The sequence below is a fragment of the Molossus molossus genome, unplaced genomic scaffold, assembly GCF_014108415.1.
Source record: "Molossus molossus isolate mMolMol1 unplaced genomic scaffold, mMolMol1.p scaffold_m16_p_11, whole genome shotgun sequence".
In the NCBI taxonomy this organism is placed as follows: Eukaryota; Metazoa; Chordata; class Mammalia; order Chiroptera; family Molossidae; genus Molossus; species Molossus molossus.
In genome coordinates, this window is record NW_023425346.1 from 71412383 (window position 1) to 71424913 (window position 12531).

The window sequence follows — 12531 nt, forward strand, 5'->3', positions numbered from 1 at the left end:
AGTTATCTATATCACATTCCTCTCAGCACCAGTAAAACACCAGCTGCTGGAACACAGTTTCGTGAGCATAGCAAGGAGAGAGCAGCTTTATGCAGCAAGGCTCCCTGCAGGAGCCCTGTGGACAAAGGTGCGCGCATCCCAACGATGCAGGGGAACATGCTCCATGTACAGGAGAGATGTAGCTAGCTGAGGTTGCATCACATTTCAAGGTCAAGGCCCAGTACAAAGCTGGACAGCTCCTTTCCTTCTCATTAAAATCAGTAATGAGAAGATGGAAGTGAATGTTGTAGAGTGGAAGATAAATGTCAGGAGTTACTGAAGATAAATGTCAGGACATCTGCCCCAGGGAATGGAATGGGCATTCTGCTTTTCTTCACATGGAGCGAGTGAATACAGCAAAGCAATACATATACAAGTCTCATATCATAATGATAGCTCGGTACCTATGAAGACACCTGGGATAAATGATAGTGGCTAACTTCACACCTGCATGGCGCAGTGAGTGGTCCTTAAGCATGGAGCCCAGAATAGTCTCTCCTCTCTCCCTTAAATCCAGTTCTGCTTTTTGAGAAGAAAATAGTTCACACACAGATTTTGGCTTTTGTGTAAAGTCTTTAGGACCGGTTCATAAAATCTGTGTAAAATGTAACACACTTTGTCCGGTGGACAGTCAAGTATTGACAGATTAAAGGTGGACATAGTCATCACACTGGCAGGTAGGAGGAAATATGAGATACCTTTGATACTACTACACACACGCTTATTTGTGATTTCATTAATTCTCTGTCCAAAGTATATACTGAAAGTTGTCTTAGTTACTGAAATAACTGGAACCAGACGTATTTGCTATTTTAAAGTCAGAGGCCTTGTGGTAGGTTGTTTGTTGGTTTTATTTGCAGAATCACAATCTTGATTTTAGGGTTTCATACAAATCTCAACTAATGGTTCCTCCAAAATGACTGCGCCCTCTGTTGCCACTGGAACAGTTAATGAGACAACCCCACAAAAACTCAAGGGCAAGGGTAAGTAATGATTTTCCTCAGGGTGGGAGCTTTAAACACAGATTTGTCATTCATAAGGAAAGTTGTAGAATTGCTTGCTCTGGATATTTTAAAAAGTTAAATTCTCCTTTAAGCTCTCATCCTGTCCAATATTCATTGAACGTGATCCTGCCTGCAGGTGTGTATGAAGCCACACAAGGTAACCTCTAGCCATTAATATCCATAGAGAATGAGCTAAAATTTTAAAAGGAACATCTGATTAATAATATATATGCAGTGGTAGAAGAAAGTCGTTACACAGCACAAAAATGCGTGGGAACAAATACTGTTCCAACTCTGACAACCCCAGGGGTAGAAAGGGTGAGCATACCACCGAGCATGCGACAGCCCATCTCTGTGCGTCTTCCCGGGTGGCTCCTCCTTTTGCCTTGATCATAGGGCTGTTTCGGAAGTTTGCTACAACGAGCTTTGTGTGCAGAGCTCTCAGGTAGTGCTCAGGGCGACATTTATTATTTCCTTCCCTGAAACTCAACTATTTTCTCTGTAATGATATCACGGAAGCCTTGGGAACATTGAGGAATAAAGGTGTTTTCAGTGAAATGATGCTGTTGGTGGCAATTAACATGGAAGCCACCAGGTAGTGGCAGAAACAATGTATGTAATGAACCCAAGGAGCCTGAACAGTGAGGAAACAAGGAAAAAGGAGGCAGATCACCAGCCACTTGCACCAGCCAATGAGCAAGAAAAGCTATGGAGACTTGTCAGTAATAACACTGGTCTACTAGCGGCAGGTAGGACCAAAGGCCTAATGGGGAAGCTCAAGAACTCTGCCTCGATTCCTCACCAGGCAGGTTGTACGCTTCTTACTCCTACTTGCTTTTGTTAGTGAACTTGGACTGCACTAAAAACTCACCCATTTCCCCAGCATCTCATGTCCCTCATACACATATCCAAGAAACACATGATTCCTTCCCAGTCTATACGGAAGTTCCCATCTTGAAGCTGGCCCAGTCCCCATCTCTCTGGCTAGGAACCACCATTCAGCTACTCAGGCAGACAGCAGGTGAGAATCTGCCTTAGACCTTGGCATATGCACTTTACTGAATGGAACTGTGGGCTCTGGGAAGGCAACATGGAGGGAAGCCTGATGGCTGGACAGGACATTTAACACAGGGCAAAATGGGATCACCAGAGCCTTACACCCTTGGGTGAAAGCAAAGCTGCCTCAAAAGGAGAAAGAAAATGAGCACTGTCCAAGGTAGAGCTACCACGAATCACATCCTGGGTATCTCTTCAAAATCACCTTGTTTTTTTTCCCAATTAAAATAAATATATACTATTATAGTATATTTGGAAAATGCAGAAAGTAGGAAATATTTTTAAAATTCATACCTTACTGCTCCATCAACTAACCATTGATCGCTTGATGTATTTGTTTTCCTATGCATTTCACATTATTCCACGGGTGCATGCCTCACATGCTATGTCTGCCACATCCTTTGCTCATAAACCTTTATTTTATGCTGCAAGCTCTTCACAAATATTACTTTAGTAGTTGCATAATAAGCAATTATTTCCTATTACTGGGCACTTAGGTTATTATTGAATTTTACTACAATAAATAAGGCTGCCATAAATGTTTAAGTGCATAATGGTTTTCTACATTCAGTATTACTTCCTTAGACAACACATATGAGCCATGGAACAAAGGGTCAAAGGATAAAATCTTTTTAAGACTTTAATAAATATTGCCAAATTATGTCCAAAATGATATTAATTTTAATTTACTGTATAGCTAAAAAAAAAAAAAAAGATAAAAGAAATTCTATGAAGAAATCTTTGTACAGAACACATTTGGCCAAGTCTCAGGGAATGGTTGAATTCAGGAACAGACAAATATATATGGAAACGTTTATCCCAACACCGACTATTCATGTGGGGTATGTGAACACTGCAGATGGGGAGGATGATAAATATTATTATGGGGATTTTAATTATGCCACTCTGTGCCCAAAGCCAAAGTGTTGCTTACACTCTCATACATACCACATTTCATTCATTCTAAGATGCACATTTCCCCCATTTAATGCCTTTGAAGCACACAGTCACTCTAATTGACAGTTTTTTTTTTCTTTCTTAGTAATACACAAAATGATGGTACATCTAATAATGGATGGCACATCAATTTAATGAGATATAGTAATCCTAGACAGCATACAAGGATCATATTCTGCTGTTCACATGTGTATGGACCCCAATATCCACTGCATTTAGCATTAAGCTGTGCACAAGTTCTGGTGCTGGAAATCATGTCAGTAACACTGACACAGTGTAATGTACTGAAGACAGACTCAAGTTAAGGTCAATCTTTTATTATTCTAGTAATCTGGAGTGCTGAGGTTACCTTAGTCTTATTAATACTATTTGATTTAGGTATTCAGGGTTTTACATTCAATGAAACGTGAACTTACAGCTGTTGTGAAATAATGTCATTTATAAAGGGATAGATGTCACATAAAATGCTCTGTCCCATAGGCTCGAATCTAGCATCTATACTGCCTCTCAGGTATGCAAGTTACTTTTAAAGTCTCATGGAGGCAAAATAATAGAATTACGTATGTGTTTGTGTACACGTAGATCAGGGAAGAAATGTCACTTTAGAAGAAGGATCCATTATACCATTCAGCCTTGCAAATTATTCCACGCCCAAGGCAGGTAACAATTTATGCTGAGCAGGTAGTGAGGAATGCTAATTTCGTGTATTTTATATGCTCTGTGCCTTCTAAGAGGATGATAGAATTTGCCGAGTTGGTATACTTAAAAGCTTTATTGAAAAGTAGCTTTTATCATAAGACATATCTAATAGGATTTATGTCAATAAAAAATATGCTTTAAAAATGTTAAGACTAGTTTAAGAAGTTATTTAAACACATTCTTTCCTTCCCTCTCTCAGGGGAGCCTTGACTTGCTAACTGGTCATAAAATAAGTATCTGCGTGTTTAACTGATGACACTTGAATATGGATCGAAGATGTCTTTAGGCTATCTAAAAATCACATTAGAATGTGGTTATATTAATATAAAAACATCCAGAACAATGTCTCAATGTTCTCAAGCTATTTAACATCTCGTTCAGTTCCAAGTGCTGTATTAAAAGAGGGACAATAGGAATAGAGTTGGCCAACCAATTGATGGCTCTATCAGTTCATTGTTCCCACCTTCAATGTCTCCTTATTTGTGTTCAGTCCATATATTATTTGCTATTAAATCAGATTCTGCTAACCTTTTATTTCTTGACACTATCAAAACTCTTTACCTTTGATCTCAATGGTCATCGCTATCTAGATTCTTCAGCTGCCTTCCCTGGGTCTCCACCAAAGGATCCTCTTTTTTTTCTTTTTTTCTTCAAATCAGCCTGTCCTCTAACTCTTAATGTTCTCTATGGCAGCAACAATGACCTCTTTATTCAGACCGAAAACACAATTTATCAACATCTATAACTTCAGGGACATACTGGAGTAGCCACGCCTTTCTCTCTCGCCCAGACCTCTCCCCTGAGCCCAGATCAGTCTCCACAAAAACCATGCCTTATTGACCCTTGCCAAACCAGTTCCTCTTGTAGTCCCTACCTTGGGGAAAGTATTGCCACCTACCCAACTATGCAAGTAAACAACCTGAAGAGTAGTCTCATCTTTTCTAATATTCAGCTGATCTCTAAGCCATGGGGACTCTTTCCTCTCAGTGTCTTTGAAACCAATCCCCTCCTCCTACTAACCCTGTCACTTCCTTAGTTCAGACTCGAATTACCTCAAAGATCTTAGAGTCTGCCCAGCTAGTTTTTGCCTTAATTCCATCCATCTTCCATACTGTACCAGTAATCTTTCTAATATACAGAGATATGTAGTAATATTTCCACTGAGAAGGTAAATCTAAACTCCTCTGTGTGGTCCTTGATGAGCTGATTCCCACCTACTTAACTACTAGTCCTAGACTAATTCTTCCTGTTCACCCCATATTTTACCCATTATGGATTAACTGCCATTTGCCAGATACTTCTCCAGTGGTCTAACCATAAATAGTGGTTCTTTAAAGAGTAAACTGACAGTAAACTTAAATGCCTACACAAAGGCTATATAGTGAGTTGGAAAAGAGAGACCAGCCTCAGAGGTGATGGGAGTAGGAAGACTGGCCCAGTGGGAAGGTAGAGACAGACACAAGAGCGTGAACACAGCCAAACTGCTGTGATAATACACAACTGGAAGCACTGAATTCTCTAGTGGATAAGTTATAGCTAACTATCTTTAGAGCACCAAATTATTTTTACATCTTTTAGGATAAAATTGAACTTTTTGGTTAAAAAATAAATGTAACAACCCTCCCTCCCCCCCAAAAAACCCCAATGAAAATCTACTGAGGCTCTAAGTCTAGATGTAAATAAATATGTTTTGACAAAAGAAGGAAATATTTAACCCAAAGGATACAAAGTTGATATAATTTAGCTTTCTTTTACTTTTGACATGTTCACGTCAGGTCCTTCCCTGTGAGCCGATGCTGTCAACTCAGGTCTAATTCAGGCTGGATTCCTCCTGATCTGTGGCTTAGCTCACAGCTCAGAGCGCTTCCATTTCTCTGGATGACCAGAGCCGTGGGAATCTGCACCACCCCGTGCCCATCTGAACGGACCACAGCATGGTCTGCTCAACTGTTTCCTGATAAATACCGCTCATCTCATGAATCAGATCATGAGCTTCCTGGAACGTGGCCAGGGCTACTTCTGTGTCGCTGTTCCACACTTTGCAATGTACCTCATACATGGTCAGTTGAATGAAAAACAATAAAGGAACAAACAAATGAGTAACTTTTAAAATTTCTCTTCATCATCATTTCTAATCTCATCTGATGTCCCAACCCAGATCTCTATTTACCCTTCTCTGTCTTACCAACAAGTAAAATAAAAAAAAAAGCAAGCAAGCAAGCAAGAAATAAACACATTTTCTTCTTTTTCTTAGTACAAGCGTATATGACCAAGCCTCCGCCAATAACTTCACGTGAAGGAAACACTGCAGCATGTAGGGGGCGAGAGTGCATTCTATGTTTTTACAAGACGACATCTCCATGTTTGCCTCACCATTCCTGTGATCTTCTGATTCATGATACTTTCAGAGGAATGATTTAGAAGGTCAGTTAAAGGACTGACGTCATGTATTTGTATTCACTCAGGATATGAGCCGAGTCCAGGGAAAACCATTCCTGTGCTCATGAGTCAAACCCTCTGCAGACTGGCACACAGTCGCTGCCCGCCAAGCCCATGCTCCCGCGTCCCCAGTTCTGCATGGAAGCAGCATGTTCGCCTTAACGGGCAGTGTTTCGCCTTAACTGAACGCAGAGGCACGGCCAGTGACAGCACTCAGTAACATGAAATGTCACACTGGAAACAGCTGACAGTTCAGGGACGTTACAGGGAGACGGTGTCAGTCTCCCTCCTCGGGACGAAGGGACAGAGTGCAAGCAGGAGCGGATCCACACGAAACCACTTACCCAGGACTGGCTCGCTCCCTCACTCTGCTCCAAGGCACCAGGAAGCGAACAATAGTTCATGTGAACACTGAGTTCTCACACAGAATCACATAACAGCACTGAATTCTCAAGAACATTTTAAAAGTGCATTTACAGACTGAAGAAAGTATTTATTTCAGAGCAAGTGCTCAGTGTAAAAAAGCATAAGCAGAGCTTTAAAGAATTGTTATCAGAAATTTCAACTTTGATACACATGGGATTTAACTAGTATTCATAAGATGAATGTATACTGAATGCTATATAATGAATATATATAATATATAGGATAATATAGACTATACATATAATATATATTGAAATAGAAAAATCCAGCTTTAGGGAACATAACTTAAATAGGAAGAAAATCCTAAGAGTGCAAATCAGGGGGGAAAAAGGATAATAGTAATCAGTAATTTTCAATAGGTTGAAACGTATTATAAGTGGGAAAAGTATTAAGTACAGAAAACCTAGTAGATTTTGTCCTAACATTGGGTTAAATATATTCCTGACCACATTTTAGATGTGTAAACCATGTGTAAATGCATGATTATTTTTTTAAAAACCAGAGACAGCCTTATAAATGACTGGAAAAGCATTAAAAGTATTCAATCAGCCAAAATAACCATTACATATTTGTGTGTAAGTTTGGTTGATTTTCACTCTTACCCTGACATTTTATGGAAGAAAAGTAATACAATGTAATACTGACACTCAATGTCTCGAGACTCAGAGGCGACTTGGCCAGCCCCATGCCCGACTGCCTCCTGCCCCATCCTATGCCCTACGGGGTTGGGAATGTTAGGAGCTTGAAACACATTCTCGTTTACCTGAGACAGTGACTGCCGGAGCCGTGCCATCTGCGTGCTGTGGCCTTTATTGTGATCCTGCTCAGCAACCATCTGCTTAAGCTTCTCCTTCTCTATGGCGATGCTGTTAAACGCAGACTTCAAAAGGGAGTGCACTAGGAGGGGAGAAACGCGAGAAACAAAGATCAACTGGTCCAGAGAGAATGTCCGAAATTATAAACCTTTTCGCATTTTAACTCGTGCATAGACATTTTCCAGAAAGGTTATATTACTGTCTAATTAAAAGTCAGCCTTAAAATGGAATCTATCGTAATACCTATACAAAAAACAAATATTGTAACAGTAATTAATCCGGGTGAATAGCATTTCATACCAGACAAGCCAACACGGACTTGGAAGCAGCATGTGAATTCTAAATATCAACATTTATACATTAACCCGTAATTCCTAGAAGGAAAAGGGAACACCTTTTACCCTGCCATAGTTGATGAGAACATGTGAGCAGTTCCGTGTACACGAAGACACATGCAAATCCATTAAAACTATCCAAAAATCATTTCCCAAAAGTGTGCGCCCCAAAGGGAGCATTTTATGAGTCCTGCCAACAGAAAACAGGCTGAGGATCCAGAAAGTTTTAACCAGTTCTCTTTGAGTTAGGAACTGATTTGGTCTTAAGAAAAGTACTTGCATTACTTTCTTAGCCAAGAATATCTTGACGTCAGCAGTGCTTTGATTTAAAAGTGACAATAAAAACTCCAGCACCCTTCTCAACTCCTGCATACCTAACAACAAACATTAGCGCAATCTGAGGCAGTCTTCAATTTTAAATGACAAATGGTTGAATTTCCAACTCCTATCTTTACAAATAACAGAATTTCTACAATATGTAAGGTCTTCTAAAAAGGAGAATTTTCTTATTTGAGAAAGGTTATTTTTTAGAAGTGGCAAATTTTAGTATAAACAGTGGCCTGAATTAAAGGAGGGAAAGGCGAGCCCTGGCCACTTTGGCTCAGCAGTTAGAGCATCGACCTGTGGACCAAAGAGCTGCGGGTTCGATTCTGGTCAAGGGCATGCACCTTGGTTGTGGTTCATCCCCAGCTCTGGTCGAGCTGTGTGGGAGGCAACCAGTCAATGTGTCTCTCACATCAATGTTTTTTTCTCTCTCTCTCCCTCCTACTCTATCTGAAAAATCAATGGAAAAAATATCCTCAGATGAGGATAAAAAATACAATAAAGGGGGAAAAGGAGGGATCACAAGGGCTTACAACCCATTGGTTTATGTGCTATATTCTCTCCGTCATCAATTTAAAGAAAATAACTTGATAGCTGGAATACATTAATCCCACTGGCAGCTGTACAAGCGGATGCTCAGTCATCTCAAAATCCATAAAATTCTTTTTTCTAAAGAGTTCGCTCAGCAGTCACAGAAAAGTCTATTTCCTCTTGCGTCTTTGAAAAGAAAATACGTTGTTTCAACAGAGGCTTTAAAATCCTGTTGAAACTTGGATTTCCTGAAAGCCTCAGGATTGCAACCAAATTACACAAAGCTTTCCGGGGGCTACCTGCAAACGCGCCCCCTCCCTCGGGCAGCCGGGCTGGACTTGGCTCACACCTGTCTCACCCCACCTGCTCTTGCCCCCTCCCCCAGTGCGAGGAAAAGTTGCTGGCTTTACTGGCTGTAAATCTGTGTCATCATATAAACCAAACAACACTGCTCTAGTCTAATGACATAATTAGCATCCAGCTAAGAAAGGTAATAAAAATGTACTAGGAGTAAAAGAGCAGGCAAAAGGGAGTTGGCCTTCCAGAGTCTCAACTGAGAAATCTACAGGAAGAAAAGGGGGAAGATGACTTTGCTTAACTGTTTTAGGGTTACGGAATTAAAGAAATAGCTCATGGTTTGGGTGTGCATTTTTGTTGACTTCAACATTCCCAGAGATGCCCTCCATGTGCTCACTTGGTTTCCTGAGCCACCAGGCTCTTGAGTATTTGGGGGGTGACAGGGGGGCAATGCTGAGAGAATGGCTGGGGTGTTCCATTTAACACACATTTTCAAGAATATTTTATAACCTATTACCAGCAGCCTCAGGGGAAATAAATGTGATTAATCCACAGTAAGGTGTTAGTGACTGAAAACAACATAAAGCATATCTTTCTCCAAGAGATTATGCTTTAAAAAACGATGTCTTGGAAGGTACTAACTTAATTTGAAAATGAATTTCCATGGCTGAAATTTCCATACCGTAGCTGTAAAAGGCGGGGGTTATTCTGGGAATGGAGGCTCTTCTTGGTAAACATATGCAGGTCTGCTCAGTCCACCTGCCTTGTATTTATTACATCCTTCTCACTGAGGACAACAATCAAATGTATGCAACACGACTTACTGAATTTTAAAAACGAGACTCCAAGGTGGGACCTATTTCCCCTCCCCTCAAATCTGAACTGGTTTGCGAAGCCCTGACCAGCAGAGCAGCTGGCCTTGAACGGAACCTGCAGCTTCCATTCTGGTCCACTCCATTCTTCTGAGCCCTGAGCTGCCATCGAGAGAGAGGGGGACACAGGAGTGTGCAGCTTTTCAGCTGTCCAACCAGTGTGCCGAGCACAGGGGTGAAGCCACCCTGGACCTGTCAGCCCCAGCGGCAGGCACCAGTGAGCTCAGTCAAAGCCACGTGGCACAGAACTGCTTAGTGGAGCCCTGCCTGGATTCCTGACCCACCGAATGGGAAGCAACATCAACAAGTGTTGTTAGAGAAAAAAAAATAGGCAGATGCAAAGTCTATTTCTTTTTTCTCCTTGCCAAGGGTAAATCACAGTTATGTATCAAATGATAATTAAAGGACATTGGAAAAAAAACAACTGTTGAACAGTGGAGTCAGCAGGCCTAAAAACGATGGGGTAATGCTTTTTGTCTTTCTTCCTTCCCCGCCGCCCCACCCCCAACGACACTCTATTCAGTGAAAACAGTAAGCCTATCATGTGTGTCGTCCCAAGAAGCAGGTATCATGTCCTGCTGCATTCTGTACACAGAACTCCAACCAGTACGTAGACCATTGCATCTTTTTCTCCATAACCACCTGGACAGGGCTAAGAAGAAAAGGCAACCTCATCGGAGAAGAGAGCTTCTCGGAAGGGCACGTTAGATTTGGTGTTACCTTTCTGTGCAATGAGACAGAACTCTTCTTGCAGTTTTGTGTAATCGGTTGAAGTCTCCAGAGGGTCGGTGAGGTGGCTAGGGGGAGTCTGGAATTCAATGTCTGCGCAGAGGTTGGGGTTGGAGGAATGCAGGCGCACCGGCGACATGGTAGCACTGAAAGGGACCTGGAAGGGCACGATCTGCATTATTGAGAGAACCGCGCACTGCTCCACACGCTCCGCAGAGATCTCTCCCCTTCTCCAAACAACAGGTCCCCCCGCCGACACACGGGAGCTCGGCGCTCGTTTATTCTGCACGTGGTGGGGGTGGCAGGACGTCCTCCTTCCCACCGTGGGTTTAGGACTGCTACTGACTCACTGGCTTTTCACTGGCACAGGGTGAGGTGTCTCCGAATGACAGCAGGAAAAGGCATAATCCCAGATAAGCTTCAGCTCTGAACCCACAGCTGTATCTATAAAATTAATGGCAGAAAGCACTAAACTGGGACGTGGCCGTCCTTCTCTTACACAGTCTGGGTACTCGTGCAGGGACTTTTAATGCTCGCTTCGTTCTGAGCTTACTGAACAGGTCAGAATCCAAGAGGCGCATATACAGGAAAATTTACTCGCTCCATAGCTATTACATAAAACATACGTTTCTAGTAAATATAATGGCTTAAAGAGACTCACAATTAAATTTGGAATGGATTCTTCAAAATATATTTGTAGATGAAATATATATGATGTGAATTACTGTAGTTTACCTTTGTATGTGATATACAACGTTGTTACGTGAATGAACGTGGCTTATTGACTGGCCAATACGGAAAAGCATTAAGTAAAAAAAGTCATATTACTATAGATTTTTCCAAATGGCTAGAGGTACTACCCTGTCCAGGCTGGATCTGGGCTTGCGATGGGTGGAGGCGGCACCTTGCCTCTCCTTCCAGAACGTTCTACCTGACTATTACAAGTGCTGTCAGCCCAACATTCTTGGGAAATGAGAAAACCAATTCCTCTTGTCAAGAAGGCTACCAGCAACCTCCCCTCATGCTTACTGCACATGTGTTCATTCAATTATCTTCAAGAACCAGACTCTGAGACTCCTTTGCAGGCTGGATTTTATATAAATGATAGCGTTATTCACATCCTCTACCAGGAAATACGCTGTAGGAGGAAGAAAGCAATATCTTGTCTGGTGTATATGTACGTCAGAACCACGTTTTTTTCTTTTTGTTTTTTTTCATTTATTAAAATTTGCTTTAAACTTCCTGACAGAAAAAAAGAGAGAATGAACACAAACCAGCACGCGGGCATGGCAGACACCGAGGCTAGACAGGGGAGCTGGAGAGAACCAGACAAGTCCGACCCAAGCTGTAGTTTGTGGCTCTGGGTAAAGGCAGTTGAGAGTAGACAGAGGGTCCTTTGGATGTCACTGCCCTGGCCGGGAGTTGTATATCTTAAAAGCTACCAAGGCTTCTTGAGGAAGGGAGCATGAAGCTTTCCCCCTAAATTCAGCTACACTAAGCATGTTAATGTATGTTATTACCTGAATCATTTGGTATCTAGAGTTATCAAAGTAACTCTGTCTCATCCTCCATGGGTACCCCTGGCTACACTGCGCTGGGAGATGTCAACAGCTTGTTTTTCTCATCAAATTCAAAATTCTGGCTGTCCTCAGAAGAGATGCGTGCACACATGCGCACATACACACACACACACACACACACACACACACACAGGCAGAAAAGCTATTTGAGAAAATGGGAGTCCTTAGGTTTAATACTTTGCTGGAATCCTATCCAGGTCACTTTGTGAGAGCAATGACTGAAATCTTTTAGGAATGCTTATAAAATAATGGGATTTAGGTGGACGGATATTTAAAAGCAAATAATGGAAATTTCTGACCTTAACTGTGGTGATGCTAAACCTAGAAAGAGCAGTCAGCCCATAGTCCTCTAGGAGGGACACAGAAAATCCCTGGGAAGGGTGGTGGGGATCAGGTCATGGTGAGAGACTGCAACTTGAGGAAATGGC

General features: G+C 41.7%; 1 protein-coding gene across 2 annotated transcripts in view; it reads right to left on the minus strand.

Moving 5' to 3' along the window:
* The window catches only part of OSBPL6 (oxysterol binding protein like 6), an 82487-nt gene that overhangs the window by 20748 nt on the left and 49208 nt on the right, over positions 1–12531 (minus strand). For both annotated transcript variants that reach the window (XM_036253686.1, XM_036253685.1), the window contains 2 exons: positions 10515–10680; positions 7384–7517 (listed from right to left, as the gene is read on the minus strand). In XM_036253686.1, coding sequence (XP_036109579.1) covers positions 7384–7517; positions 10515–10680 — 300 coding nt within the window. The remainder of the gene's footprint in view (positions 1–7383; positions 7518–10514; positions 10681–12531) is intronic.